Here is a 26,517-nt window from a genome sequence, read left to right on the forward strand (position 1 = left end):
CCAGGCATCCCGTGAAGCATGGAATGCCTCTCTTTTGGATCAAGGTGTTCACATATCCATTTTCCATCATGTATGGAGTCATTCTCCTCTCCAATATTCAAGGCTGAGCAGGATAATGGTTCTAAATTGGCTTATGCTTTGTTAGCTGTTTTATGCTTCCCATTAACCTATTTTTGAGTCTCTTTCTTAAAAGAAATTGAGCTTTTCAAAAACAGTAAGGAAGGTTTATTTCAAAGTGTGAACAAAGTGGAAACGTAACAATGTTTAGGCAATGCATACATCATCATTTTACAGAGAACGTCTTCACAACATTACAGAATTTTCCGAAATGGCGATAAACTTTGACATTTAGAGAAAAAGGAATTGGGGCAGGGAAGTGTTCATGTGTGTGTTGTGTGTGTGTTTGTGGTGGCGGGGGTGGGATGAGGCATGTTTTTCCTCAAAAGACTTTAAGCTATGTGGTTCAGGTTCAGATTCAGGAAGTGAAAATTTAGAGGGTTGTTGGTGTGTGTGTGTAGTCTGATTGGTGCTGACAGGGAAGTATGAGGTGCACAGGGATGTGGAGGGGGGGATGACTGAGACATAAAGAGGAAAGAGGAAAATGATGAGGAAATCAAACAGGATATATCGTCTGCACTGCAGAATCGGACGTTTTTTTTCCATTTGAAAACATAAATGTTTGGTTCCAATTAAAAACGCTGCGATCGCTGCAGTAAAGTGCTGAGGAGAAACCAATGTGGTCCATCCACAAAAACTACTTATAAACAAGAGTGGGAGTGCAGAAACCCACGGCTAGAAATACACACTGTTTGCATTGTAGCAAGGAATATTACGGAAACCAGCAGCGTATGAGAGAATGGAAGGAGTTATATTTCCAGAAGGATATAAAAGTAAAACAAACCCAATACTAAAAGCTTTTAGATATTAAACTGAACTCTTAAATGTAACTTTCAGTTTGACACCATTCACCTCTCTTTTGCAGTCAGACACCAAATAACCAGAACTCTCTTTTTTTTTCTTTTTTTCCGAGGTTAACCTGGAACGACTCCCTTGAAAATTGATGTTGGATCTTTTCCATGTTTCTGCAGAGTTCTGCTTTTGGTGTCACACAACTGATTTAATATCTGGCTTTTATAAATTCACTGTAATAAAAATGAAGCCACAAAAGGGTAAAAGGACAGACTACAGCAATGACTCTCAGTCGTTTTTGTCAGACCCATGCATACCCACAGTGCCCAGATGAGCTCTGGTAACCCTTTCACTGGTTGCCTTTGTTATAAATAATTTTATACAATAAAGGGTCCGTTTTTAGGGCCAGTTTGTTAAATTCTGACCCTGATACTACAATATTAACGCATACTGTGGGTGATGAAGTCATTTATCCATATTGCATAAATGGATAGATGACATTCATTTCCTTTTCTTAATTTATACTTAATTTTAGCTGTTTAACACTCACAATATAGCCCATTGGTATTTACCCTCTACTGTTAATCCATAACTTTCAGTTCACTATTTCTTACTTTTAGGTATCTGTTTTAACCATTTACTAACTGGTTAAAATACAAAAATGATAAATGTGAAGTAACATATGTGGTTGCTTTTGCTGTCGTGGGTCCTTTAGCTTAGCCCTTAGCAGCAGCCTCATCGCTGCTCTTTCATGTTTTAACTTTGTCCCGATGCTTCTTTCCTTTTGATATAAACTTTCATTGGCTCTTCATTTCAGTACCAGCTAACTTTTTGAACCTATTAGCATTTAACTTGTGTAGTAGATTAGTTAGGGCTTGCATGGTGGTGCAAAGGTTAGCACTGTTACCTTACAACAAGAAGCGTCTGGGTTTGAATCTGCCAGGAGGCTGACGTGTCTGATATCCCTGTGTTGGTGTTCTCACTGCATTATCATAATGATGTCAGTCCAGTATCAAAATTGCAACTGACGAAGCACGTTGTTGTGATCGCATAACTTTAAAATATGGAGAAAAAAGTAAAACCATACCTTTGTTAAAATAAACCTCTCTTCTAAAACAAATGGTCAGCATTTCAAGTGTTTTCTTTGTTCATTTATAAAATATAACAAACATATTATCGGGTTAGTTTTGCTGTTAGCCAAATTTAGTTTATTTATCTTGGTTTGCTAACTTAGCTAACTTTTTGGCTAATGCTAACTGAATGCTAACTAACTCAGACAACGTCACTGGTCGGGTGCAATGCTGATCCTGGGCCAGCGTTATTATGATGATGTAGGAACAACACTGACACGAGGATATCAGACTGTGCATGGGGCTTTTCTGTGTAGAGAGAGGTGTCGAAGGTGTGCACGTCCTCTCACAGCGCTCCTACAATGCCACACTTGGTAAGAAAATGGCTTTCTGTTACCTCTCTGAAACTGCAGAGTTATATCCTGGTGTACAAGAATCTCTGGTTGGACGTCACTGGTCTGCAATCAGTAGTGCTAATGTTGCACACTGTTTACCGCATTGAGAGGGCTGATTAGCAGAAGGGTTTAATAATCTATTTTGTAACTTGGAGATGACTTTGTGAAGCTCCATGTGTTCAGGTGCAGGGTAGCATCTTCAATAAAAGTAGAAAATGTTTTACTAACATGAGCAGGTTAATTTGAGAGGTGTGAATATCCATGACAGAGGATTTCTCAGGCATGAAAGTATTTGGATCTCCTTCTAAGAGGTTTCAGTCAGATTTAAAGGAAATCACTAAGTGTAATAAGATTATCTGTTGAAAATTTGGGTTTTAGTCATACATATACAGTTTCTTTGTTAGTTTTTTCGGGGCCACTTATCTCACCCCTCGCCCTATGGCAACTGGGATTGGCTCCAGCACTGCTGTGACCCTGAATTGGATTAATGAAAGCTTTTCAAATGGTCACAAAGAACAGAAAATGCATAGATTTCTGCCAAATAAGATAACACTGAGTTTGCTGTACGTGAACCGATTGTGCCTACATGCGCAGTCGACCATTAAAGACCCATCATCAGCCACAACGATGACTGCAAAACAAAAACATCCAGCTGAGGCTGACAGGAAACGGCTGTTTTTATATGAATTCGCTCAGGGGTGAATGAAAGCGTGTACCAATTTCATGGCAGTGCATTTCATTTTTGTGATGTTCTTTCTGTTAGTTCTTTGTGAATAACTTACATAAGCATCTATACTTTGCCAACGTGATGAAAAAAAAAGGAAAATGTATTAACTTCATTTATAATACAGCTTTATCTGTATTTTGGCTGAATAATTAACAGTTTTATCAGGTTATTTCTTGAAAAATGGTCATCAATCAGGTGAAGAAGAGGGAGTAAGGACAAGCTATATTTAAAGCTCTATGCTTCGCTCGGTATAACTTGCACAACAAAGTATACAAACAATCATTTTAACCTTACAAAAAGATAACAAATTCACATCCATGGCATTTAAAACACCGCCCAAACCATCTCCTTGATAAAATGTAAAATGTGTGTAAAATATATCCAAAGTATTTAAAGAAAATGCTTGCATTGATATTATAAAATCAGTATAAACAGAAACAAAATTGATTTGTAAGATTTCATACACACTGACGCTACATTGTATAAAATATATGACAACTCGTGTAGGCCGCTTGCAGATGTGCTCTCAGCTGTGGAAGTGGAAGGTGCATGCACAGCTTTACTCATAGTCTTATAAAGAGTTTAAGCACAATTTATAGCGTAATACACAGGCTAAGATGAACATCCAAGGAGTTTTCTTCTGCTTCTTCTTTTTTATATGAAGCCCTTTATCTACAGAACAGCTCCCATCACATCTGTTCCCTCGGCAGACATTCACTGCGGGCCTTGGTTTTATTCCAAAAATCTGCGTTCCAAAACAGCTCTGCAGTCCAGAGGGAAAAAAAATCCACAACAGCTTCCCCAAATGTCAGGGTTTGTCTTTCAAATTAACGTCTTTGGGAAGAAGCCGTAGCATTAAGCGATGCCTCGACCGCTTATGACAGCTTCACCATTTATAAAACAATCTTGTCCGCACAAAAACAAGTTAGTTCTCTGATGAGTCTGTTTACTCGTTAAAACAAACAAACAAAAACAAACAAAAAGTTTCCACAGTGCGCTTCAGTTAACTTTAAAGATGCTAAAGACGTGAGGCGAGGCGGAGGGATTGCCTACGCTGTGGAGTCTGAAGGACGGGCCCGTAATGGCCTGCAGCTCCGTGCCTTTGTCCAGTCGCAGGAGGCCGGACACCTGGCAGGGCTTCAGGAAGTGGAAAGGGTGCGGCCCGGCAGAGGGGGTTGTCCCGTAGCCTTCCATGCATTGCAGCTTCTGAGCCCTCAAGCCAAGGGTCACCACGTCCAGCTTCACGTACTGAGACTGCTGCTCGTTGAACAACACCTGAATGGACAGAGAAGATGATCTCTCATGAACAGGTCAGCAGAGGGAGAACTTGTTTCTGGAGTATTCATGTGAAACCCAAGCACACTGTCTCGGGATTTCATGACTTTTTCTTTCTCTTTTTTTTTTTTCCTTTTGCTTAGATTTTCTCCAGACTTCTGTCAGCCTGACAAGGAGGAAGGCCTGGATACTTGAGATTACCCAAAACCTGATACCCAGCTCTCCAAAAACATGATTCATACATCTACACTATGACTGCTCGAGCTAAATAAAGCTTGCTTCTAGCTTTGCATGCAGACTTTTTTAATTCACCCTACTATCCAACCATCCATGCATTTTCTTCCACCTATCCAATTCAGAGTCACAGGGGGGCTGGAGCCTAATTCACCAGACTAAAAGTAAGAAATGTATTTTTATAGGTGTGATGCTTTAACCTGGATCTCTGTTTTATTTAAGATGTTTTCAGCTGGATTCATCTTTCTCAGAATCGTCAGTGTTTGAACTTTGTCTTAACCATCCCATGAACCCGTTTCAGTTTACTTTAATTTCACTTTAAATTATTACCCAACCATAGTCTGAAATTGTTTTTTGAAATTAAGTTGGCAGGATAAAAATATAGAATTTTGTGAAATAATATAAAGATACCTAATCAACTTTAAAGCTGCATTTATACCTTTGGGACAAAACATTTTCATTTTGACTCTGTTTTGGTCTTTTACATAGACTGTATATAAAAGATGGATGTGCCCATCGCAAACACGAAGTATGACACAGTATGTGGTTTCAGAAGAAGTCAGGTTAAAGGGAAGTCATATAATGAAGTACTTCATTATATGACTTTGTAAAAAAAAAAAAGTTAAAAAAAGATGAATTTATGTCATCAGTCACCAGCAGATGACAAAGACTTTGATTTTTTTGATTTGTTTCCTGTAAGAGTGTACTCCTCTTACTGCGAATATGGGTTTCTTAATCATTTTGTCATAAAAGGAATTAAACAGAGCTGCCCGTTCCAGGAAATAATTCACTGTCAGCGAAAACTGAATTCCCTAAAAATACATTACACAATGTCGACTTTGTTTGCTGCATTACATACTGGCTAATGCGTAACTGTAAACAGTACAAAGCCTCAGGGTTTAAAGAGTGAAGCCAATGTAGAAGTAACTTAGCTTGTGTTCTTTTTAATAGTCACCAGGGGGCGATACAGGTACAAAAATAATTCTAATCCTATATACATTTAAGGCAAAATGTCTCTTTCTTGACCTCTTTAAACACTTTCCTGTTGAGTTTATGGACTTAGTCACTCATTTGAATTAAAAACTTAAGTAAACATTTGTCATACCAAGTTCCAGAAAGGAGGATTAGCCAAGGTGTGCTTGCTGACTAACAACTTGTGAGGTATAATTCATTAGCCAGTGATTTTTGTTTTGTAACATTACTGCAAAAATATTGTTTTACAGTAGCATTATGAATTTTAAAACCTTAAGCAGAGGACATTAATACTGTGCAACCAAATTTTCTTTGAAGGGTTTATATTAAAAGTGAACAGCTAGATAGCTAGCTTAGTTAGCAAGGTATGCTAACTAAGCTAGCTAGCGCAAGCGGATCGGCTCCAGTCCAATTATGTTCTTCAGCAACCAGTGCAAATTTTGATTTAATTTTAGTCATAAGTCTAAAGTCATAGTCAGTTTTAATCGAATAAATCTCATAAAATTATAGTAAATATTAAATCTAAAGGTGATTCAGTTGATTAAAATATGAAGCGTAAAAGTGTGGCGTAGTTTGGTGTCCTACTTTTATTGACATCAAATGTGAAATGTGTCCATATGTCTGCTCTTGTCTTTGTCAAAAGCACTAACATTTTGTCACATTTTAATGAGAAACAGGGAGATTTCTGAGTTCTGTTTCCAAAAAAAAGCTGTACCGTTGCCCGAGGGCTGATCGATTGTTAGCATCTAACCACTGGATCGCTGCCAAACACGTTCTGCCTTTCTACAACTTAATTATTTGTCTTTGGATCTCATCTCTCCAGAATATTTTCATCTCGTTCCTATTCGCAGACGTAAGCATCAGTAAAATTATTTCTCTCAATGAAAAAGGTCGTTGAGAGAAATTACTTGACAATGAAATTAACACTGATGGAAAATTGAACTTTAAAAAAAAAAAAAAAAAAGATGTGGGCATCTTTTATTTACAGTTCACCAGAACCTGAGGGAAATATCTGGATCTTTACTTCATCTTTGCTTGCATATCACTGTGTACATCAGCTAGCTGCCAACTGGGAACCATTTTGATTTTGTACAGTTTATCACACACAAACAGGCAGGACTAACCTGGTGTTTTTTTCTTTTGTGTAAAGAGAAAACATGCTAACTCCACTCAGAGGCGCTCTGTCTGGGTTCAAAGCACACCACTGAGCTGCCTTTAATACTGCCCACATTCATTTGAGGCATTATTAATGGAAAAGTTGTGACTGGTTCAGCTTTAAGGTAGAGGTGCGGCTGCCAGACAGTCCCAGACTAATGCTGGGTTAGCTTAGATAAGCCCAGACTCCTTGTTTAATAGCCACACCTTGTATGCAGAGTTTGCAGCTCAAAATAAACTATCGCTCCCAGCAGAAACTCACCTGGCAAAACAGGAAGTAGACGCCTGCTTTCTCCACGGTGAAGGTGCCCTGCTCCTTGTTGTACCTCACCGCTTTACTCATATTCAGCGTCCTCTCTTCCCAGCCCTTGATCACCCCACCTTCTCCCACTGTTAGACACACGCACACACATCCCAGGTCATTCCTCTCAGAGACAAAAGATTCAAAGATCAACCTCTGTCCTTCACTTTTACGACTCTTACCTTGCTGAGAGGAGACTTTGGTTACTGACGGAAAGCAAAAGCGATTTTGAAAGAAAAGGAAAAGGGAAAGTGAATTAAGATTTTATGAGTGCAATCGTATAGGGGTATATGATTGAAAACACTTCAGCAGATGCTACACGAGACAGCTACGAGAGATCTGCCAAGCCACTTACTCTCAAAATGAGACGCCGCTTTCCTTCCATTTCCACTCCTCCCTGCTTTCGACGTCCTCTCTGTAAAAGGGAGGCAGGAAAGGAGACTGAATGCACATAAAAATGACGTCTGTGGGGTTTTTTCTTGAAAAATTTATTTGGACAAAGCAATCATCCCCATCTCTATCTGTCTAATAACATGAAGCGTTAATTTGGTGCCATTCAGATCCAGACCTGGCTGGCTCTAACAGGGTTAGCAGATGGGTAAAGGATTTCCTTTCACGTGCTTCAATAATATTTCCTCAAACTATTATTTTCGGTCAGAAGCGCGTGCCTCCTCACCACCACATGCACACACACGTTTAGCAGCTAATCTTGGAGCCAGTTGGTCGCAGTCATGTAGAAAATACTGAATACAGAGATTGGATGGAAGGAAGGAGGCTGGAGAGATCTGATTGGAAGGAAGGGTGAAAAAAAATTAGAAAACCAATAAAACCCCTAAGATGGACAGGGGGAAAGTGACTGATAAAGCAGAAAAGGACAGGCATTAAAAGGCAAAGCTGAAGAACTAAAAGGCTAAGCAAGAAAAATGAAGTGCAGGAACAGGAGAGTCAAAGAGGGTCTTTGGCTGCAGCAAGACAGAGTGAAGCAACAGCCAGCTTCATCCAAGAACAAGCTCAGATAGCTGCAATAAATAAAGCACAGCACTGATGACCGCCTGCTCTTATTCCCCACTAAAAGTTTTTTTAGGGTTTTTTGCCTTACAATCCAGCCGATTTCAAATACTGATACAACTCTGTGTATGAACTGTGAATTACACACTTTATGTTTCAGGATGAGACGGGCCAAACGCCACCCACCGTCATCATTCGGGAATATTGAGCCCCTGTGAAAATAACTCACACGTGGGTGACCCTGTGGACTTTGGATTTGCTATGGCCGAGCGTAAAGCCCTCAGGCTGGCCAGATTTTCTCGACTTAAGCTGTCGGTCTTTTCAGAGGAGAACATAACAGCAGTGTCCTGCTGAAAGGCAAGACTGGAAAAAGCTGTTTGCTCTTCTTATTCCCTCGTTTTTCTTCTTTTTTTCCATTGACAGCCATGAGTTTCTGACAGTTTAATGAGATATTAGTTACTAAAACCAATAAGCTAGCACTTAGAGGATATCAATACAGATACACTGGTGAAATCTAGACTCTAATCCCCTTTAAAAAGCCCTCGTGTGGGTTCACTCTCGGGCAAAACGTGGACAATCAAGCAGTCCCGTGATGGTGACGCAAGCAGAGGCTATAAATACAGCAATGATAGGTCATCAAATATCACCGCTTTCACAACAAATCATAGCTGTGTCAGTCGTGTGTTCTGGCGGTGGGGAAAAAAATCAATTTCATTGCCCGAAAGCGTGCAACAAGGCCCCCAGCGCCCGCGCCAGCTGCTTTTTTTCTGGGACTCGAGGCCGCTCTGGTCAGACCTGTAATTTCTGAAACAGTCTTCCAGCTGCCTACTTTTTCCTGTGTCAACTTTTAGCAGCGGGTAGTGCCTGCGGCCCGCGAGACCTGACCAAAGTGGCATGTGGGGCCAAGACTGGCCAGCGCTCTGCGTTAAATGTTCTTCCTAAAAAAACAACAGTTGGTAAGGAGACTGTGTCTGTGGCAATTTGGAGAGCTGAAAGGACAGGACGTCTTATACATGCCGGTGGTGCTGCAGTGCAAGAAAAATGTCAGGCTTTGGCAGGCTTTCGAGACGCAGTACCATCTAGATTTGGGCGGATTGGGCCTAATATCGATAGTATCGATACAAATGCTGGTATTGGCGCGATAGGATCGCATTAATGTCCTACTAAGTTCAGTGTGTAGCCAACTGAATTGTGTTAAATAATTTTATTGGAAAAGGAAAAATATCAAACATCTACTGTGAAAAATGGCCTAACGTCTGTTTTAATTACAGACTTCAGCACATTTAAACAACAGAAGTTAATGTGCTTTAGAGATGGACACATTTAGACTCCAGGTCCTTAAAAAATCACTTTCAAAATACATGAAAAGATGAAAGGTGTGTTTTCTCTTAGTAACTACTCATCACTAACCATTTAAATGTGTTAGGAATTAGCAAATTGATGATTCATCTCATAAATCTGCTACATAAGCTGCCTTTAGAGGTTAAAAGTATTGCTGAAACACTGGCCATGAATTTACTTGGTATGGGATCGATACCAAATTAGCAGTATATCACAGCACTAGTACCATCTCTCTTCACTCGATGCCCCACCAGCAGCTCTCTCTTCTCCAGGATCAGCTGAACAATGGCCTTCCTCTGTTTGTTGACCTGTTGAAACACACAGAAAAAACCAAGCTATTAACAAACGGCCAGTTATTTTTCTCATAACTTTTTTTTTCTGGCACAGAACCCACTCACGGCCACAGACAGCCTTTATTTCCTGCCAGCCACATAAGCAGCAGACTGTCTCTGGCAGTATCCTGCCCCCTTTGCTGCCATTCTAGCTGTAAATCTACCACTTCCTCAGCGACTGGTTGCGACACCTAATGCATGTTTTCAGCACTTCGAATTCTTCACATGTCATTTTTTTTTCCGCAAGAAAGAAATTGATTTTGTCAAGCCAGACAGGATTTAAACCCTCAACTGGAAGGTGGCTGGGGGGGAGACTCCACTGGGTGACCGAAGGAGGCCTAAATCGAGTAAGAGGAGAAGCTGCTCCAGAGGAGGGGGGAAGAAGTATGTTTAAATTTACTGCTACTGTGGAAAAGCAGGCCGAGAGAGCTGCAGTGCACCCTCCAGACGTTCACTCACTGGGCTCTCATCAGAAGGTGGCTAACGGCAAATGGACAGAACAGGGGCCCCCTTGGGGAGGGCTCCAGCAACACTCCACGTGTCCAATTTTGGGGGGTATTTGTGTTATGTGCAGGTTTCTTGCCCCCCCCCCCTCTTTCTCCTGATATAAAATCCATTGCAATCTGGTTTTGTGAAATACACTGAACTCAAAAACAGAAAAAAAAACAAGAAGAATTTCCATTCTGGCTCCTTTAGGAAATTTATTTGTCTTGTGATGCAATCTGGTGTCGGATATTTGCTGCAAGTGCAAAACAGAAAAAGAAGGAGAGTGGAAAAAAGTTTAGGAAAGCTGCACTTTGCAGGAGATTTAGAAGTGTTTGCTTGTGCGGGCTGAAAATGATTTACACTTGCCACGCTTTATCGTGCAGCCCGTTTCACGCCTCGAGTCCCCGGCAGACTCGAGGCAGTGGGGTGAGCGGGCATACGCCAAATAGCTGAGGCTTTCCAGTAAAATTAGATAAAAAAAATAAAAAAAAAGGAGCACAACTGGCACCAGAGTAATTAATCATGATCCCCCACCCGGGGAGAATGGGGGTGGAGGTGGTTAACAGGGGGAGGCGGACACAAAAACAAGCAACAACTCGGCACAATTTGACTGCGTTTATTGCCGAGTAATAAAAGTGCCAAGCAGAGAAATGGTGCGAGAGAATAAGTAGTCTACGTGCGAGGGGCGAGAGAAAAGGGGGAGGGTGAAGTGTGGATTTGTCCATATGCCCCCAGCCAAGATTCCCGTAACCGCAGCCACAAAAGAAGTTACATAAGAAACACTTGATGGTCTTTCAAAAAAAAAAAAGTTGCAGGAGAGTAAATATTATTGTTGGTGCAAAAACGGAGAGGGGCTGTCTGCACGCTCGAATTATTAAGGTCTTTTTCTAAAGTATGACACAAACCTGCTCGAGTCGGTCCTGCAGGATCTTGAAGGACTGAGACAGGTCCCGCGTCTGTCGCAAAGTCCACGCCGTAAACAGCGCGCTGCATGCGGCCAGAGACAGAGCCACCAGGGCCAGAGAAGCCCAGACGACCCGCAGCCTGCGTACTCGTCTCCTCTGCAGAATCCGATGCATATTGGTGCAGACTGCGCTGCTAATCACCGCCGCAGACCATCCGAAATCCCCCGCTTCAACTCCATTCCAGCAGAGCATGAAGTCCCTCCAAATGCATTTCAGTCCAAATGTCCAGTCTGGCAATAAGAGGACAGGCTGTGACCGCTCTGTAGGATCTGCTCTTTAACTTTTAGCTTTATCTGGCAGATGAGTTTGAAAGCAAAGCAGCAAAAACATCTGATCAAATCACGGCCACCATCCTCCGTGTGTGCAGGCCGTCTCCAAATACAAGAAAACTGTGCAACTGGCGCACATCAACTGTTGCATCCTTCTCCTTGTGATTCGTTGACTCAGCTCTCTTGTCTTCCCTTTAAACGGCGTGCTGGGGGGTCAGTCTATTAGACAGACAGACCGAGCACACATGAATGTACACACACGCGCTGAGAGAGACGCACACACACGCAGCCACACACTCTCTGCTGGAGGCGAACTTTGCCTGCGCCCTGAATTTTTGATACCAGCTGGCAGCCGCCGTGAAAATCGACGAGGGGAGCGCACGGAAAGCTTTACGCGAGGCTTCCGCTGCTTGTCAAATCACTCTCATCAACTCCAAATATGTGCCATTCATGTCCGCGACAGTGCCGTGTGCAACCACACGGTGGCTGTATAGACTCACGATCTGCACGCTGCACGTTTGGTTTCCACTGTGCCATCAACAGGTGAGCCAGAGAGCAAAGTTTTCATTCATAATTGAATTTATAAAAAGAAAAGAAAAAAAGATAAACCGTTCCAGGGAACAAAAGGACAGTGGGTTCAAACAGGAGTACCAGCTCCTTCTATACAAAGCACAGAGGTTCTTATCTTCAGAGAATTTCACGTGGTGACACTGTGTCCTGACCACTAGATCTCTGCAACTCCTAAAATATTTTCTGGAGAGCGCGTTGAATCATTTTAAACAAGCACGCTGCTGAAGCCACATTTACAAAATGACGCTGTTCATTAAAATAGCAGGGGTATGAGGCGCTTTTCAGAGCTCTAGTGCCTTTTTACGAGGCCCCACACAGCAGGCACCATATCAAACAGTAAATTAAAATCAAACTTGAATTTAAAAGTAGCCCGAGGAGTCACGCTGATGCTTTTCTTAAAGAAGAACAAACCTTTCATTGCTCACATACTGTCTTCTTCTTCTTCTTTCCAGCCTTTATTGGACAGCACTGCTGGCACCTCACCTGCCGATCTGAACGTCTAACGCACGCACACGTATGTGAGAATGAGCATCCTTGTGCACATTTGTGTGAAAATGAAGGGTTAGGGTTAAAATAACTTCCTGCCCAAAAAGATTAGAATAAATCTACAGTTTTCCAGTGAACATATAGGTGAACACAGAGACTTTTGGAATAACATGCTCTGGGCAGCCCAATGAAAGACAGAGCTGTTTGGCCACAGGAGCAGTAGACTTGTTTGGACCCAATGTGGCTTTTCAGGAGAAGAACCATCTGTAAAGCATAGCGGTGGAAATGTTTTCATTTGGGGTTTCTTGCAGCAAATCCGCAAAGGCCCACTTGCAGGAATGGAAGAAAACCCTTAAATGTACTGCACGGAAGGACGGTCTAACATTTCAGCAAGCAGATGCCAAGCGCTGTGGACGATTATGCAAATGTTACATCTATTGATAAATTTTTTTTTTTTTTTTTGCATCCTAGTATATCACGTTTATTTGCAGGCACTGTATCGAAGAAGATGAAATGTTGAATATGATTCAAAAACATGGAACGTCTCCATTTCACAAGTGTATGTATCAGAGTCATGTGATGAACTGTCCAGAGTGTACCCCGCCTTATGACAGCTACTGTGGATGGGATGCATGGGAGAGTCACCAAACAGGGACTGAGAAATACCCCTGCTTAGCACTACTCATGGTTAAAACTCCACAGAAATGTGACTCGTCCTCACATGGCGAATAGAACAATGTGAGCTGCAGCGCCTTGAGGCAGTTAAATTGAATAACTACCAGTGGACTTTTCTGTTTTAGCTTTTCATGGCTTATTAGCAGCAGGTACTTGTACTTTGATCTGTGCATGTCCTGTTAAATATAGCAGAGGTCTGTATATTTATGTGGAGGCTAAAGTATTCAAAACTGTATAAAAAGTCAAAGACAGAGTTTGGTCGCTTGCAGCGATCTTGAAAGTCAACATTTGTTACAACATCTTTATTCTTCAACACAGTCTGAACTCTGTTCTCTGTCAAGATGATCCCACACTGCTTCTATGATGTTGACGTCTGGCTCTGGGGAGGCCAATCCATGGCTGATAGTGTCCCACTGTGTGTTTTATTGCTTTGGCAGTATGTTTGGGTCATGCTCAGATGCTTTCCAGTATTGCATGGTGGATAAAAATCTAAATGTACCTCATAACTGTATCTTTTTCATGAGCTGTTTTTAAGGCCACACTGCACACCGTGCAGAGATGTGCTAAGTTTTTGGCTAATGGCTCTTTGGGAATCGGCATGTTATTTTGTGTCTGTCAAACTTTGTTATCCTTGATATTTTTCATAGATTCAGCTAAAGAAATGGGAACAAATTATGTGTTTTTGTGCCTAAAAGTACAATTTAAAATTGGTTCTTTGCTAAGTTGTCTGTTTGGTGTTGACACAGCAGTGGTTCGTCCCTTCAGTCCCTGAGTTAAAGAGCCTTTTTTTAGTCTTGACTGATTTATATGTTTGTCTTGTGGCTTAACAAACAAACCAAACATTTCTCTGATGATGACCAAATACAAGGACTGGACTGAAAATGAGTGAAAAAGCAGCCAAAGAAGAACATTGAAAGAGCTTCAAAAAGCCTGGAGAACTATTCCTCAAGAGCACTTCAAAGAATGTCTGCAAAGCCTGGCTGCTCGGAAGTAAAACACAAAGAAATCAGGACTAAATCAAGACTTTTGCATAGTATGTATTGAGCATAGTTGGAGAAAAAATGACACCAAACTGGGATTTTTAAAAATGGGTGATGTCAGTACGCCCCCTATTGGCTAAATTGAGCTGGATTAAAGTTTTAGCTCTGGATAGCACAGCTCATCTACTTTGTAGTAATATTAAATCTATACGTCTGATGTTAATAAAAGAAAGACAAACAGACTAAAGAAGAAATGCACAGCTACACATGCACGTCACCTTGAATTCTGACAGATTTTATTACTCTAATCAAACCAACAGGTGGACAGTTTCTGGTTTTCAAGACAGTCACAGCATGAAACCACTGACTCTCGTACATGTTGAGTGTTTTATTCATTGTTTGTTTTTACACACAGCAAATGACCCAAAATTCAAGCATCTACCTTTTGTGGCAATTTCATGGCTTCGAATATCAGATGAAAAACTTATGGATCCATTTTTGGTGATTTTCTTTTCAGTGTTTTGACTTCAGCTGAGGAATTTACTGCTCCTCTGTGAGCCGAGGGAATTTATGCACCTCATGAAGCTCTTTTTTAAAAACTCAGCGGATGAAGTCGAAAATGCCCCGAAAAGCCTTAATTCACAAGGTTTCCACACAACTTTTATTTTCGGTAATTTCACAGACGACATTGGAAATATGAGGACATTAAAGACACCGACCTCACCGGGAACACTGATATGAGCTCTTATGGTACACTGGATAACACGGCCGCACAGCCGTGGAAATGAGAATGCGTCACGGTTGCCTCCTCTGCTATTACACAGTGTTGTAATCACACACACACATTCAACACACTAAAAACTGAGGAAACATTTTAAAAAATATTAAACTGGTGAGCTGCTGCTCTCTGTTTTATGCACAAAGCGTCTCTTCTGAGATTTACTGCAGTCGTGACTGACAGGAACACGGGCTGAACTTTGATTTTGAAGTGCTTTGGGAAATCCATGTTGGGAAAACAGTTTGAGACCGAATAATTTATAGCACTTGGTCTGAAATTCTGATGGGAAGCTGCAGATAAGACATAATGATCCCCTCGTGATCCCTTGGACTCTGTGTGGATTTTTGTGGAAATGCACTTTGTAGCAGCACAAAGATTTACTTTGCAAAACTGAGCTAGGCTGCAGATTTTGCACATTAGACATGCAATATTTCGATGTCCCAAAGATGGATAGCGAACTAACTAAATAAAATAAAATACCATGCATTCCAGAGTGAATTACTTTGTAAATGCAAATTGCAAAAAGTAACAAAGAACAGTCAGCGGTTTCTACTTGTTTAGAAAGAAAGAAAACAAACCAAATATAACCCCCAGCTCAGCCTGTTTTCATTAAAGTGCTGGAAAGAAGCCCTCTCTGAGAGAAAAAAAATTGAGACTGAATATAAAACAGAAGTGCAGACCAGAATTACGCCGCTTTCATTTTAGCGAGACAGGTTCAAAGACGTGCACTGAGCCCAGTCCAAGATTTTCTCTTAGTTTTCAAATACGACCAGATGGATTGTTTTTGTTTGACTCGAGGCTTCGTCCAGGTCTTTGAAACCAGTCCCGCACGTCTGGCTGCAAAGATGGAGGTTTTAGTCTGAGTCCAGCTGATTCCTTTAGTGTACACTCTCATCACAAGACCTCAATACACATAAACAGCTAGAAAAAAGAAGAAAACAGTGCAAATACCAACGCTGTGCTTCACAACAGCTTCGCAGCGCTCCTCATCTGGAAGACGAGAGGCAGAGGTGACTGACTCTTTGGTTGCTGTCGTTAGAGTAAATTTAAAGGGATACGATACAAAAAACCTTTAAAACAGTCGTACACTGAACATATGTCTTAGTGTTGCGATGCATAAGATTTTTGAGGATCTTTGTGCAAAAAAACCCCAACAAAATTCAGATCATATCTTATACCTTAGGTCACAAGTTGTCTAAAATGTCACTACATACACATGTATCACACCCTGTTGTCTAAATGTTTCATCATTTATCACACAATTCTTAACACGTCACACAAACACAAAACAGCTTCAGTGTCTCTGTATTGTACTTTTTAAATGTATTGCACGCATTTCTTCCCCATTCCAACACTTGACACTGCATATTCTTTTCAACATAAAAGTAAATGACCATTGGCTAAATCCCTGCCCGGCATAGTGATTGTCCAGTTTCTCCACAGTGCAGAGACAGAGTTGTTCCAGTGCTCGTCAACAGGTACCGGAGAAGACCAGAGAGCCTCACGTTTCACAAGTTTATAGTGAAATTCAGGCATTGTGTCATTATTCTATAGGCACTAACTGTGCAAAACATCATCTGAAGTATGTGTAATATTGGTGTAAATCAGACAATTAATTTTATGTTATTCATATATGGTGGGGGAACTAAATATTTGATCCCCTGCTGAATTGTAAGTTTGCTCCCTTCCAAAGAAATTAATAGTCTCTTTGATGGTAGTTTCATTTTAATGGAGAGAGACAAAATATCACCCAAACATCCATCTGCTGCTTGAAGATTGTCTAGGCCAGTGTTTCCCAACCACTGTGCCGCGGCACATAGGTATGCGTGCTGTGGAAAATTATCTGGTTCCACCTGATTAGTACTCTAAGCGATCAGCCTGAGTAACAGGCAGAACAATTACATTGTCTTCCACTAGAGGGCAGTACAACTACCTGCTCTAATTAAATGGGTTGCCAACTGCCAGTAAAACAGAAGAAGACGAAGAAGAAATTACATAATCCGGTTGTTCAGTGATGACACGACGAATCCTACTTCCGGGTCTAAAGTAGTCTGCGTTTAATATGGCTTTTGTGTTGTTAACATGTTTAATGTTATGTATTTTCTTCTATTTAATCTCAAAAAGCTCCTAAAACAGTCAGTGATCACTGTTGACCTCCCTCGGCTTTTATTACCGCTAATCATTTATTTAAGCTCAGTTTTTAAAACCTTAGGATGTAACTACAGCCCAGCCCATGCAGCAGTATATGAATGACTAACCTCGTATTGTGGATGGATTATCTCAGTTGTTCTCCTGGCTGAAGTTTGGTCCTTTTACAGCATCCTGCCATGCGATTACATTTGTTCCTGACCACCGAGAACACTCATGTTAACTTTTATTGAGTGGAAAAAAAGTTAGCTTGTTTATATTATGCTAACATAGCTGTGTCGCTAGCGGTCACGTAGCACATCATTATATACCAGCTAGCCAAACTTCAGTAACCCTACAAACGTCACTGCTGTTTAGTTTTCTGTCTTCATTTATGCTGGAAGTGATAGCAGAGCTGTACGTTTTAATTTGTTTCCAAAACCCCGCAGTCAGGACATGCTATATTGTATTTAGATAGAAGCTAGCGAGCTAACTCCCTGCTAACTTCTAACTCCGTTAAATGTCATAAATTCCGTTTTAATCGATGCCTGGATGTTAAACTCAATTGTTACACCTGGTAGAGCAGAACGCTGATCATTTTATTAAAGATGAAAGACTTTAGACAGTTTTTCAACTCTCAGTAATGCCATAGTGATCGTTTGATATATGGACCTGCAGCGGAGTTTAGGCCCAGACATGGCTAGTGACGTCAGACTGAACAACCGGATAGTCATGCTGTGAGACCACGCAGCGCGCAATAGCAATAGATAAATATCTGAAAAGAAAAAGTAGTCAGTTTGATCTGGGTCCTGGAGAAGATTCCGGCCCTTGCAGTGGTCAAAAAAAAAGAAAGAGGTATACTGGGGACAAATGAGCCAATTCCACTATACCTGGTGTGCATGGGAAAATGATCAATATGCTCTTCGTGACATTTTTGTTTGGTAGCGTTTGCTGTGCTTTTTCTAATGTGAAATATGTGCTGTGGCTCCAAAAGGTTGGGAAACACTGGTCTTTTATCTTTGTGGGTTTTGGGGTTTTTTGCTGGAAGACCCATCCATGACTCATTTCAGTGTTCTGACTCAGAGAACAAAGTTCTTGTCCAAGATTTCATGGTACAGTGAAGTGGTCCTGTACCTTTAGCTGTAGCATGTTTCCACCTCCGTGCTTGACTGTGGGGATGGTGGTGTTTGGGTCATACTCAGCATTTCTCTTCCTCCAAACATGGCAGGTTGAGTTGATTTTCTTTCTCCCAAGCTTTCACTGAATCATTCAGCTGACAAACTTAAGTCAGGCCTTCTTGAAAAGAAGAACTTTACAAGTGTTGTAAGATTTCAGTCCATTAGAGAGTAGTGTGTTAGCAATGGTGTTTTTGGTGACTGTGGTCCCAACTGCCTTCAGATCTTTAATAGTGCACTGGTCTACCACCTGTCTCATGATTATCCTCAGCTCATGAGGCAAGACCTTGCATGGAGATCTAGGCTGAGGCTGACTGATGGTTCTTTTATGTCTTCTATCTGTGATGGTCCTGTAGCCCATCCCATTCCTGTGCAAGCTTACAATCTTGTTCCTGACATTGACTTTGACAGATCTTTGTTCTTGTCCATGGTGGTGGAGAGACTGAAATGTGGAATCATTAATTCATTGGTTGACTGTAATCCGTGTGCCACACACAGCCAATCTGTGGGAGCCAGAATTCTGGCTGGGTTGTAGGGGATCAAATACTTATTTCAGTCAATGAAAATATGCAATTCCGTTTAGAACTCTTATGTGATATGTATTCTGTCTCTCTCCATTAAAATGACAGGTATTTTAAAAGTTATATCTCTTAAATATTATACTGTGGTAGGGGTGTGTTTCTACCAACTTTAAGTGATCCGTAAAGTAAAGGCTAGTTACCAACATGTAGGTGACGTTTGCTGCATAAAAATGGTGAAAAATGTTATAGTTAATATGCAACACATTGCTAAATGGCTTTAAAGTTAGAATGTTAAGGAAGGCAGGGATTAGCAAACAGTCAATAAAAATCAGCTTGTCAAGTTTTGGAAAGAGGCCACTGAGTGGTGCTCCATCCCTGCAGTGTGTGGCCTGACCTCATGGCTGCAAAGGTCACGAAAGGTCATGAGGGTTGGGTTAAGGTTGAGCCAGGTGCTCCAGCGCCTCCCCCTCGCAGCGCATGCAGTGGTAGCCCATGGAAGCAGTGATATCGAAGCTGCCCTGGCTGAGGTAAAAGTCCATCGATGGTTTGTTCCAGTCCAGGACGGTGAAGTTGAGCTGGTGGCAACCAGCAGCCAGAGCCAGCTACAGGAGAGCAAAAACAAGAAGGAAGACAGGAATGACTGCTGTAGATGTAGCATGGAAGCTGTTTCTGCATGCTGCCTCTGAGACACTGTTCAGCATATTTTCCTGCAAATACTGAAAACAGGAAAATGCTCAAGGTTTACCTTCTCCATTATTCACGTTTCACTCACCTGTGCCACCTTGCTCATTAGTGCTTTACCGACACCTTTCCCTGAAAGACAGATCATGTGCATTACTTGAGATTTCCTGCAAATATAAGGACACAGTGATGATGAGACATCTTCTCAGAGGCTGTACTGTACCTCTGAACTCAGGCATCACATACAGGTCCTCCATATAAATGGCTCTGCCTGACCAGGAGCTGTAGGAATAGAAGTAAAGTGCATAGCCGATCTTTGTGTGCCCTGAAAGAAGAAAACAGTTTGAGCATGTAAAAATAACCGTTATTTAGAAGAAGCAAAATTCAGTATTCATGAAATTTGTGTATTCGTTTTGGTGCTCCTTCCCACTGAGTGAATGACTCTGAACATTTAGCACAGTGATTATTAACAGCATAATGCTTTACATTACACTGTAAACACATAAATATGTATCATTTCCCTCACATCAGTGAAAAAAGTGATATGAGTCGTGGTGCTGCTCACAGTTAATGTGCAACAATCTTTATAAATGAAACCTCACATTTCCCAGTGGTGAGGCTGGTTAGGTCATTTTAACCACTATTACTTCTCTTTTTTGTTTTTGGTTCCTTGGAGGCAGCTCAAAGCAGCACTGATGAGAGCGGAGCACAACTTTAATGAGACCCAAGACATAAGTAGCTACTTCTCAGTATAGCCTCTGATAGTTGAAGCCTTCAGATAGTGGACAGCGGTGACTGTGTGGAAAAAGGCCCGTGTCATGGAAGGAAAAAGCACAGCTGGGCAGCAGAGCGTATAATGTTCTAATTACTGCATTCTTAGGAAAAGCACTTCAACTTTGTTATGTAAGAAGTGTTTAAGGAGGGAGGGTACATGTGCTGTGTGCTGCTACATTAGGTAACATGAGTAATAAATATGCAGGATGATGTAAATGAACGCTATATGGCAATTAATGTTTGTGTTAAGTGTAGCTACCGTTTTCCAGTTAGTGCGACACAAGTAATTATACAAAAATATATAAAATGTTAAACTTGTTTAGCTTTTTGTATCTTATAGTGCTGAAGTCTTGCTATTGAGTCTACAGTTAGCTTGGTTTTTGACCTTTTGGCTTTACTTGATATACCTCAACAGTTCACTCCTGCGTTTTCCTTTTTGTTTCTCCTGCTCGCTCTCTCCGTTGGTAAGGTTCTGTTACTGTTAGCGGGTCGTCACCCATCAGTTTTAAGTTTGTGTCAGTAACCGGGTTACAGCTGTTAGACAGTAGATCGCAACAGTGTGTGAGAAAACTGGGCGTAACATGATCACCTTCTTTGGTTTTGTGCTGTTCTGGCACCTCAGCGATGATCCCGTGAAAGAACGGGTTCTTGGAAAAGCCATCCTGCTCCAAGTCTGAAAAGAAATGATAGATACTGTTACACGGTGTTTTCACAAGGGGAAATTCAGTTTGCATTTAACAGTTTGAGGCTTTTTATCAAAATGTAATCTTAGCTAAGAGAGAGCTTTAAAACCAGTTCTTGACCTTTTGTTGGAAAATACAGTGCAATGGTTTTTCCTCAAAGGTCCATAATTCCTAATTTTAGAATGAAGCTTCCTGGGAAAAGCTGTTACCTGGTGGTAGAAACAAATGGCTCACAGACAAATACTTTATTATAGTGTGATAAAATCTACTGGGCTTAGATAAATATAACTGAACACCAAACTATACTTGATACAGAAACTTTATTTTTTGGTTAGAAGAGTTTTTCATCTGGACGATAAAGTCCACATTACATACTCTGTGTATTTATTCTCATTGCACTTCCTTTGGTAGTTTTCACATCCACAACTGAGTTCCCCTGAAGCAGCTGAAATCTGCATTAATCAAAATGTCTTTTTTTATTGGCTTATTTGTTACACTGTTGACTTTACAGCTGCAGAAGAAGATTGTTTACTATTTTTTAAATAAATAATAACATTGATTTTTTCCAACATTTACACTGCTTGATATGTCCAACTAACTTTTATAAGGCCAAGAACACAATTTGAACCTCTATTTGAAGAGAGCGAGAAATGAGAGTCAAAGTTTGTAACCAATCAGAGAGAGTTGAGAGATTTGATTAACCAATCAATTAACCAAAAAAGCAGGAATGGTTTGACAGCTGGAGACCACTGATATTTTTCCCTCCTCATGTTTTCTGACTATTTTTTCACTAGTTTTTCCTTTGGCTAGGGTCAGTGTCACTACAGGTAGCATGAGGCGATACCTGGTCCCTAAAAAGGTGGCACAAGTAGTCCCAACTCCTCCAGGATGGCACATCAATATATGTCATTGCCAGAAGGTTTGCTGTGTCTCCCAACACAGTCTCAAGAGCATGGACTCCAAGAGACAGGCGGTTACTCTAGCAGAGCTAAAGAGGGCCATAGAAGGCCCTTAACCCATCAGTAGGACCAGGAACTGCTCCTTTGTGCAAAGTGGAACAGGATGCCAGAGCAGCACAATGACCTTTAGCAGGTAATCGATGTGAATGTTTCTCACCAAACAATCACAAACAGACTTCACAAGGAAGGCTTGAGGGTTCAATGGCCTCTATTTGGCATTGGCCATAGAATACCAGTATTGGCAGGTCCACCACTCGCACCTTGTGCTTTTCCCAGATGAGAGCAGGTTCACCCTGAGCACATGTGACAGATGTGAAAGAGTCTGCTGAAGCTGAGGAGAATGTTCTTCTGCCTGTAACATTGTTCAGTGTGACTGGCTTGGTTTGGTTGTGGTCAGTGCTCATCTCGGGGGCTATAGCCAAGGGGGGACACATAGACCTCTACAGGCTCGGCAGCTGACAACTTATGTGTTTAATTCAGGAGCACTTCTCTGACTAAAGATAGCTAACTAACAACAACTAACTGCAAACGAGAGGAAAGTTGAACCTGAGGAATGAACAGAAGTAATTCTAAAAGACAGAAAACATTTTCCTGCATTCTCAAATTATGTCATATGTTGCTGTGTAGCTGGCAAGATTAGGACTCAGAAGTGACACTGAACTCAAAATTTAGGTTTATTGCTGGATTCACAGGGATCAAAAATACAAAAGAACTCAAACTAAGCAGATACTAGGATGCTAGTTTACTAACTAGGAAACTACCCAGAAGACACTGAACGTACGGGACATACAGCAAGAGGGAATGAGGGACGAGGTGACAAAGGGCAGAGTGATGGAGTGGAGACACCTGTGGAACACAGCTGAACAGAATCCATCTAAAGAACCAAAGGAAGTGAAACTGAACAGGATGAGAGATTGACAAAATGAGACAGGAAACATAAACACAGAGACAGAAACACAGACTCAAGGCATAATGACTTGCCGCAGAAAAGCAAACAAACACAGAGACATGACCGACTAAGGAGACAAGACTCATTTGAGGCAACTAACAGGGAGACTAGACAACCGCAGAGACGGAGCACAAACATAGTGTAGACAGACATGGAGACATGACTAGAGAACAGACAGGGACCACAAATGATGATAACCCAATAATGCAAAGCCCAGAAGACAACTAAAATATAAACAAACTACAAAGGATATAATAAAATACTCAAGGAAGACTACTAATCATAGTAATATACAAAAGGAGCCAGACTAAATACAGACACAAAAACCTTTAGAGGAACACAAAGCCCTGAGCCCATGGCCCGGGGACTCTGACACATTAATATGATGGATGCTTTGTTTATGGTGTTTACACTTGTTTGTGATGCTCTGTGATATATTCACTATTGCTTTGTGATAACCTTATTGATGTTGGTTTTAAATGAAAAGAAGCTTCAACATGTTTAGTTTAAAATACCCTGTGGCTCTCGCTTCTCAGTAAGTCTCTTTCTCTCTTCTACAATCTCAGACTGTGGTCCAACTTACATTTTGATGTTCTGCAAATATTAAATGAGCAATGTTGGTAAATGGACTGGTTCTTACTTCTACTCTAACTGAACACTCAAAGCACTTTTATACAACTTGCCTCATTCACCCATTCATACAAGCACTGCTTTTCTATGTAAGTGCTTTCTGCAGCATTCACACTGCATCAGAGAGCAACTGATTAGCATGCAGACTGGAGCAGGTGGGGATTGAACCAGCAACCTTACGATTAGTAGGTGACCTACTCTGCTTCTTGAGCCACAGTCGCCCCATTTTTGAATAAAAAGTTCTTTTGACTTTTTGTGTTGTAAAGTTCCCAAAGACTGAGTCTTGAAGTTCCCCTTTTCAGGCATTTATAAATCCGTTGTAAAGTATAGATGGTCCTCACAACAGATGTGGTGACACAAAATACTGAACTAATGACAACTGCCTGAATTAAACATGGATTAAAATCTGACATAAGTAGTTATAAAAGCTCCATTAACACACTCACAAATCTGTATGTGTATAAAGCTGCTTTTAAAAACTTTAATTAATTTACCCAGACTTTCTAAATGATACCAAAACAAATAACGTGGTTTTACTCGATGTAATAATTTATTTGTGATTAAAGATATTATATATGTGCCTATAAAGCAAGACCAAACATTTATGTCCAAGTTTATAAATTACATTATAATAACCACACACTCTTAATCATTATTAAGCATTACGGATAAAATCAAGGCAAAAACTTGAGACATCGCTACATACATTACCTTTCTGGGTCACTTTCACATGCTCTGCCAGTTTCTCATACTCTGCCAGTTCCTGGACATAAACAAAAATAGCATCAGCTGCCGTCATTTATTAGGACATCCCAGACATCAGTGTTGCTCAGCTGGTAGTAAACATGTCATTTACAGGCAGTTTATTAGCCTGAAACTAACGAGCAGGACGAGCACAGTTCATCCGATAATATCTCACTAATCTAATAATAACAGCAACACCGTGTTTATGAAAAGCCCTGCTGACGTAAGCCACTACAGGCTACTTAATAATGTCCTCGGAGTCATACACACAGCTGGACCGCACGCGCGCACGTGCACGTGTCCGCTCACCATGATCATCCGCGCGATGTCCTTGCAGTCGTCCAGGTTGGCCGCGCGGATGGAGAAGTCCATGTCGAGTGGTGCTGCTCCGGCCTGTCGGAGCACGGATGACGAGCACTTGGAGAAGTACCCAGCTCTTCGTCTAGCCTGGACCAGCACGCCACAGCCTCTCCACGGAGGATGGAAACTGAATAAAGAGCGCCCTCCTCCAGGTAGGAGGTGACAGGGGAGTGAGTCAGCTCCTCTTGCGGACTGGAAAGTGCACCCGAGGATTAGAGGACGTCCATTAACAGGCTTTAGCTGCAGTCGTTTAAGAGATTGCTTCCGGATGCTTTCAAGAGCAGCATCCTTTTCGCTTTATTGGTGTTCCTCTGCCTCCTGCAGGGGCCAGAGGGATCCTCTAGGGGGCCCCAGCGTAAAAAGCATACACCGGTTCCCCTTGAAGTGTTTTCCCGTATTTAAACTGTTGTAAATGACTTTTCACTAATCTGTGAAACGTGTCAATCATATCAAATCATTTTGAGCCTCAAACAACACAATAGCACCAGTCATGTTTATTTATTCAGCTAAAAAGTCTTATCGATATTAAAAGTGTCTTTTTATAAAGAGATCTTCCAAGAAGGCAGGTAAATACAGATGGTTTAAGTGGCCAAAAAGCACTGGGTTGATTATAATGTAGGGACAATATTTATTTTTTTATTGAACCTTATTTTGTACAGGTAGTTCCTTTGAGACTCAATGTCTCATTTACTGTGCTTTGACTGTTCTTCCTGTCCTACGCAAGGCCACCTGGGTTGGCTGGAAGACTGTTTACTTAGCTCGGCAGGGCGAAGGACACTGTCTCAGCTGAACTCTGGACACACACACACACACACACAGACGCATATATACACATGCAGATATACACTCATCCCCCCCTCCAAACGCCTTCGACGCTTATTCCCTTCCGATGCTGACGGTGGATCAAGGAGACCAGCGCATGTGCTGCAGGCCCAGATGCACTGTCTACACTGGCTGTCTCTCACCCTTTACCCATCCCTGTTGCTTGTCATGTGTTTCTTTGGTGTATTAAGAGTTTTTTCATGTGCTTCGTGCAGAGGTGTTTTTTTTTTCTGTTCTCAAACTGATCTCCCTGTTGGAGCTCAGTCTGGGGGGAGTTATTTTTTTCTCCTTATCCTTCCTCATGTGGTGCATTTTCCATTGTTATACCTCTCTGACCCGTCTTCCCCATGTGATGTTTTGTGTAATGTATGTATGGTCGGAGGGTAAGATGGCGCCGCCATTGCGGGCAATTGGTCGGCAGCCTTAACATGAAATTTCCCACTTGTGGGACTAATAAAGGTATCTTATCTCTTACTATAACGCAGAGCCATAAAGATACTTGCAAAACAGGTCATTATTTTATATATATCCTATTATCTAAACCCTGTTCACTACAATCTATTTACTAATATAAGCAAAGATTTACACATGAAAAACACACAGAAACATCAGATATCACTTTTTTGGCTCAACACCTTCCGTCTCCTTTCAGCTTTACATTTATTAGCTCTACAAATGCACAGCAGCCTCACTCAATCACTTGCATTTTCCTCCCTCTTTGTTGGATTAAACCTGCTACACCTGCAGGATTTGCTATTAATTTCAGTTAATGTAGGAGGATGCTTGATCCATCAAAGACTTGCATACTGTACAGCAGTTTAAAGGTCCATGTTTTCGCACAAGTTTACCACAAATCAAAGCTGAAAATATAGATTTAAAAAAGGTAATTGCTGCAAAGTAAACATTGACCCTGGGGGAGCTCAGAGAGTTTTGGGCTCCAGGACAATTACCTGTTTTCCTTGGCTGCTAACCCAGCCTGGCCTCTACAACGAATCAAGGCAAAAACTTTTAACTTATCAAAGTTTACATGTTCAGGGTCATTAGGACCAACAGGATAATTTAGCTCCATCTCAAACAACGGAAATATCAGCAAGTAAATTTTTTTCCGTTTAGCCTCTAGGGGGCAAAAGGAGGCTTTGGAGTTTGGCTTGTAGCTCCATCTCT

The 26,517-nt window shown here is 41.3% G+C and overlaps 2 protein-coding genes across 2 annotated transcripts; both read right to left on the minus strand.

The window, feature by feature from the left end:
- Positions 1–670: 670 nt before the first annotated feature.
- tnfsf12 (TNF superfamily member 12) lies at positions 671–11,853 on the minus strand. Its single transcript, XM_085451155.1, has 6 exons — positions 11,111–11,853; positions 9,614–9,695; positions 7,394–7,453; positions 7,221–7,244; positions 7,000–7,127; positions 671–4,376 (listed from the first exon to the last, which is right to left on the minus strand). The coding sequence occupies exons 1-6, from the start codon at positions 11,360–11,362 to the stop codon at positions 4,101–4,103; spliced, it is 822 nt and encodes a 273-aa protein (XP_085307281.1). The 5' UTR covers positions 11,363–11,853; the 3' UTR covers positions 671–4,100.
- Positions 11,854–14,424: 2,571 nt separating this feature from the next.
- Positions 14,425–24,546, minus strand: LOC146714825 (thialysine N-epsilon-acetyltransferase-like). Its single transcript, XM_085451157.1, has 6 exons — positions 24,481–24,546; positions 24,139–24,190; positions 20,796–20,879; positions 19,656–19,757; positions 19,524–19,564; positions 14,425–19,353 (listed from the first exon to the last, which is right to left on the minus strand). The coding sequence occupies exons 1-6, from the start codon at positions 24,541–24,543 to the stop codon at positions 19,186–19,188; spliced, it is 510 nt and encodes a 169-aa protein (XP_085307283.1). The 5' UTR covers positions 24,544–24,546; the 3' UTR covers positions 14,425–19,185.
- Positions 24,547–26,517: the final 1,971 nt, after the last annotated feature.

Source organism: Copadichromis virginalis, linkage group LG3 (genome assembly GCF_057382275.1).
Source record: "Copadichromis virginalis isolate Kocher_CV1m ecotype Utaka linkage group LG3, C_Virginalis_male_GT1.1, whole genome shotgun sequence".
Lineage (NCBI taxonomy): Eukaryota > Metazoa > Chordata > Actinopteri > Cichliformes > Cichlidae > Copadichromis > Copadichromis virginalis.

What these genes read in the sequence shown, in the direction of transcription:
- tnfsf12 (XM_085451155.1), bottom strand. Translation starts at nt 11,362, where the DNA reads ATGCTCTGCTGGAATGGAGTTGAAGCGGGGGATTTCGGATGGTCTGCG. An exon ending in TGCAGGACCGACTCGAGCAG is followed by an intron (nt 9,696 to 11,110) that starts GTTTGTGTCATA and finishes GTGTTTCAACAG; the next exon opens with GTCAACAAACAGAGGAAGGC. An exon ending in CAAAGTCTCCTCTCAGCAAG is followed by an intron (nt 7,128 to 7,220) that starts GTAAGAGTCGTA and finishes TGTGTCTAACAG; the next exon opens with TGGGAGAAGGTGGGGTGATC.
- LOC146714825 (XM_085451157.1), bottom strand. Translation starts at nt 24,543, where the DNA reads ATGGACTTCTCCATCCGCGCGGCCAACCTGGACGACTGCAAGGACATC. An exon ending in ACATCGCGCGGATGATCATG is followed by an intron (nt 24,191 to 24,480) that starts GTGAGCGGACAC and finishes GTTTATGTCCAG; the next exon opens with GAACTGGCAGAGTATGAGAA. An exon ending in ACAGCACAAAACCAAAGAAG is followed by an intron (nt 19,758 to 20,795) that starts GTGATCATGTTA and finishes TTCTTCTTTCAG; the next exon opens with GGCACACAAAGATCGGCTAT.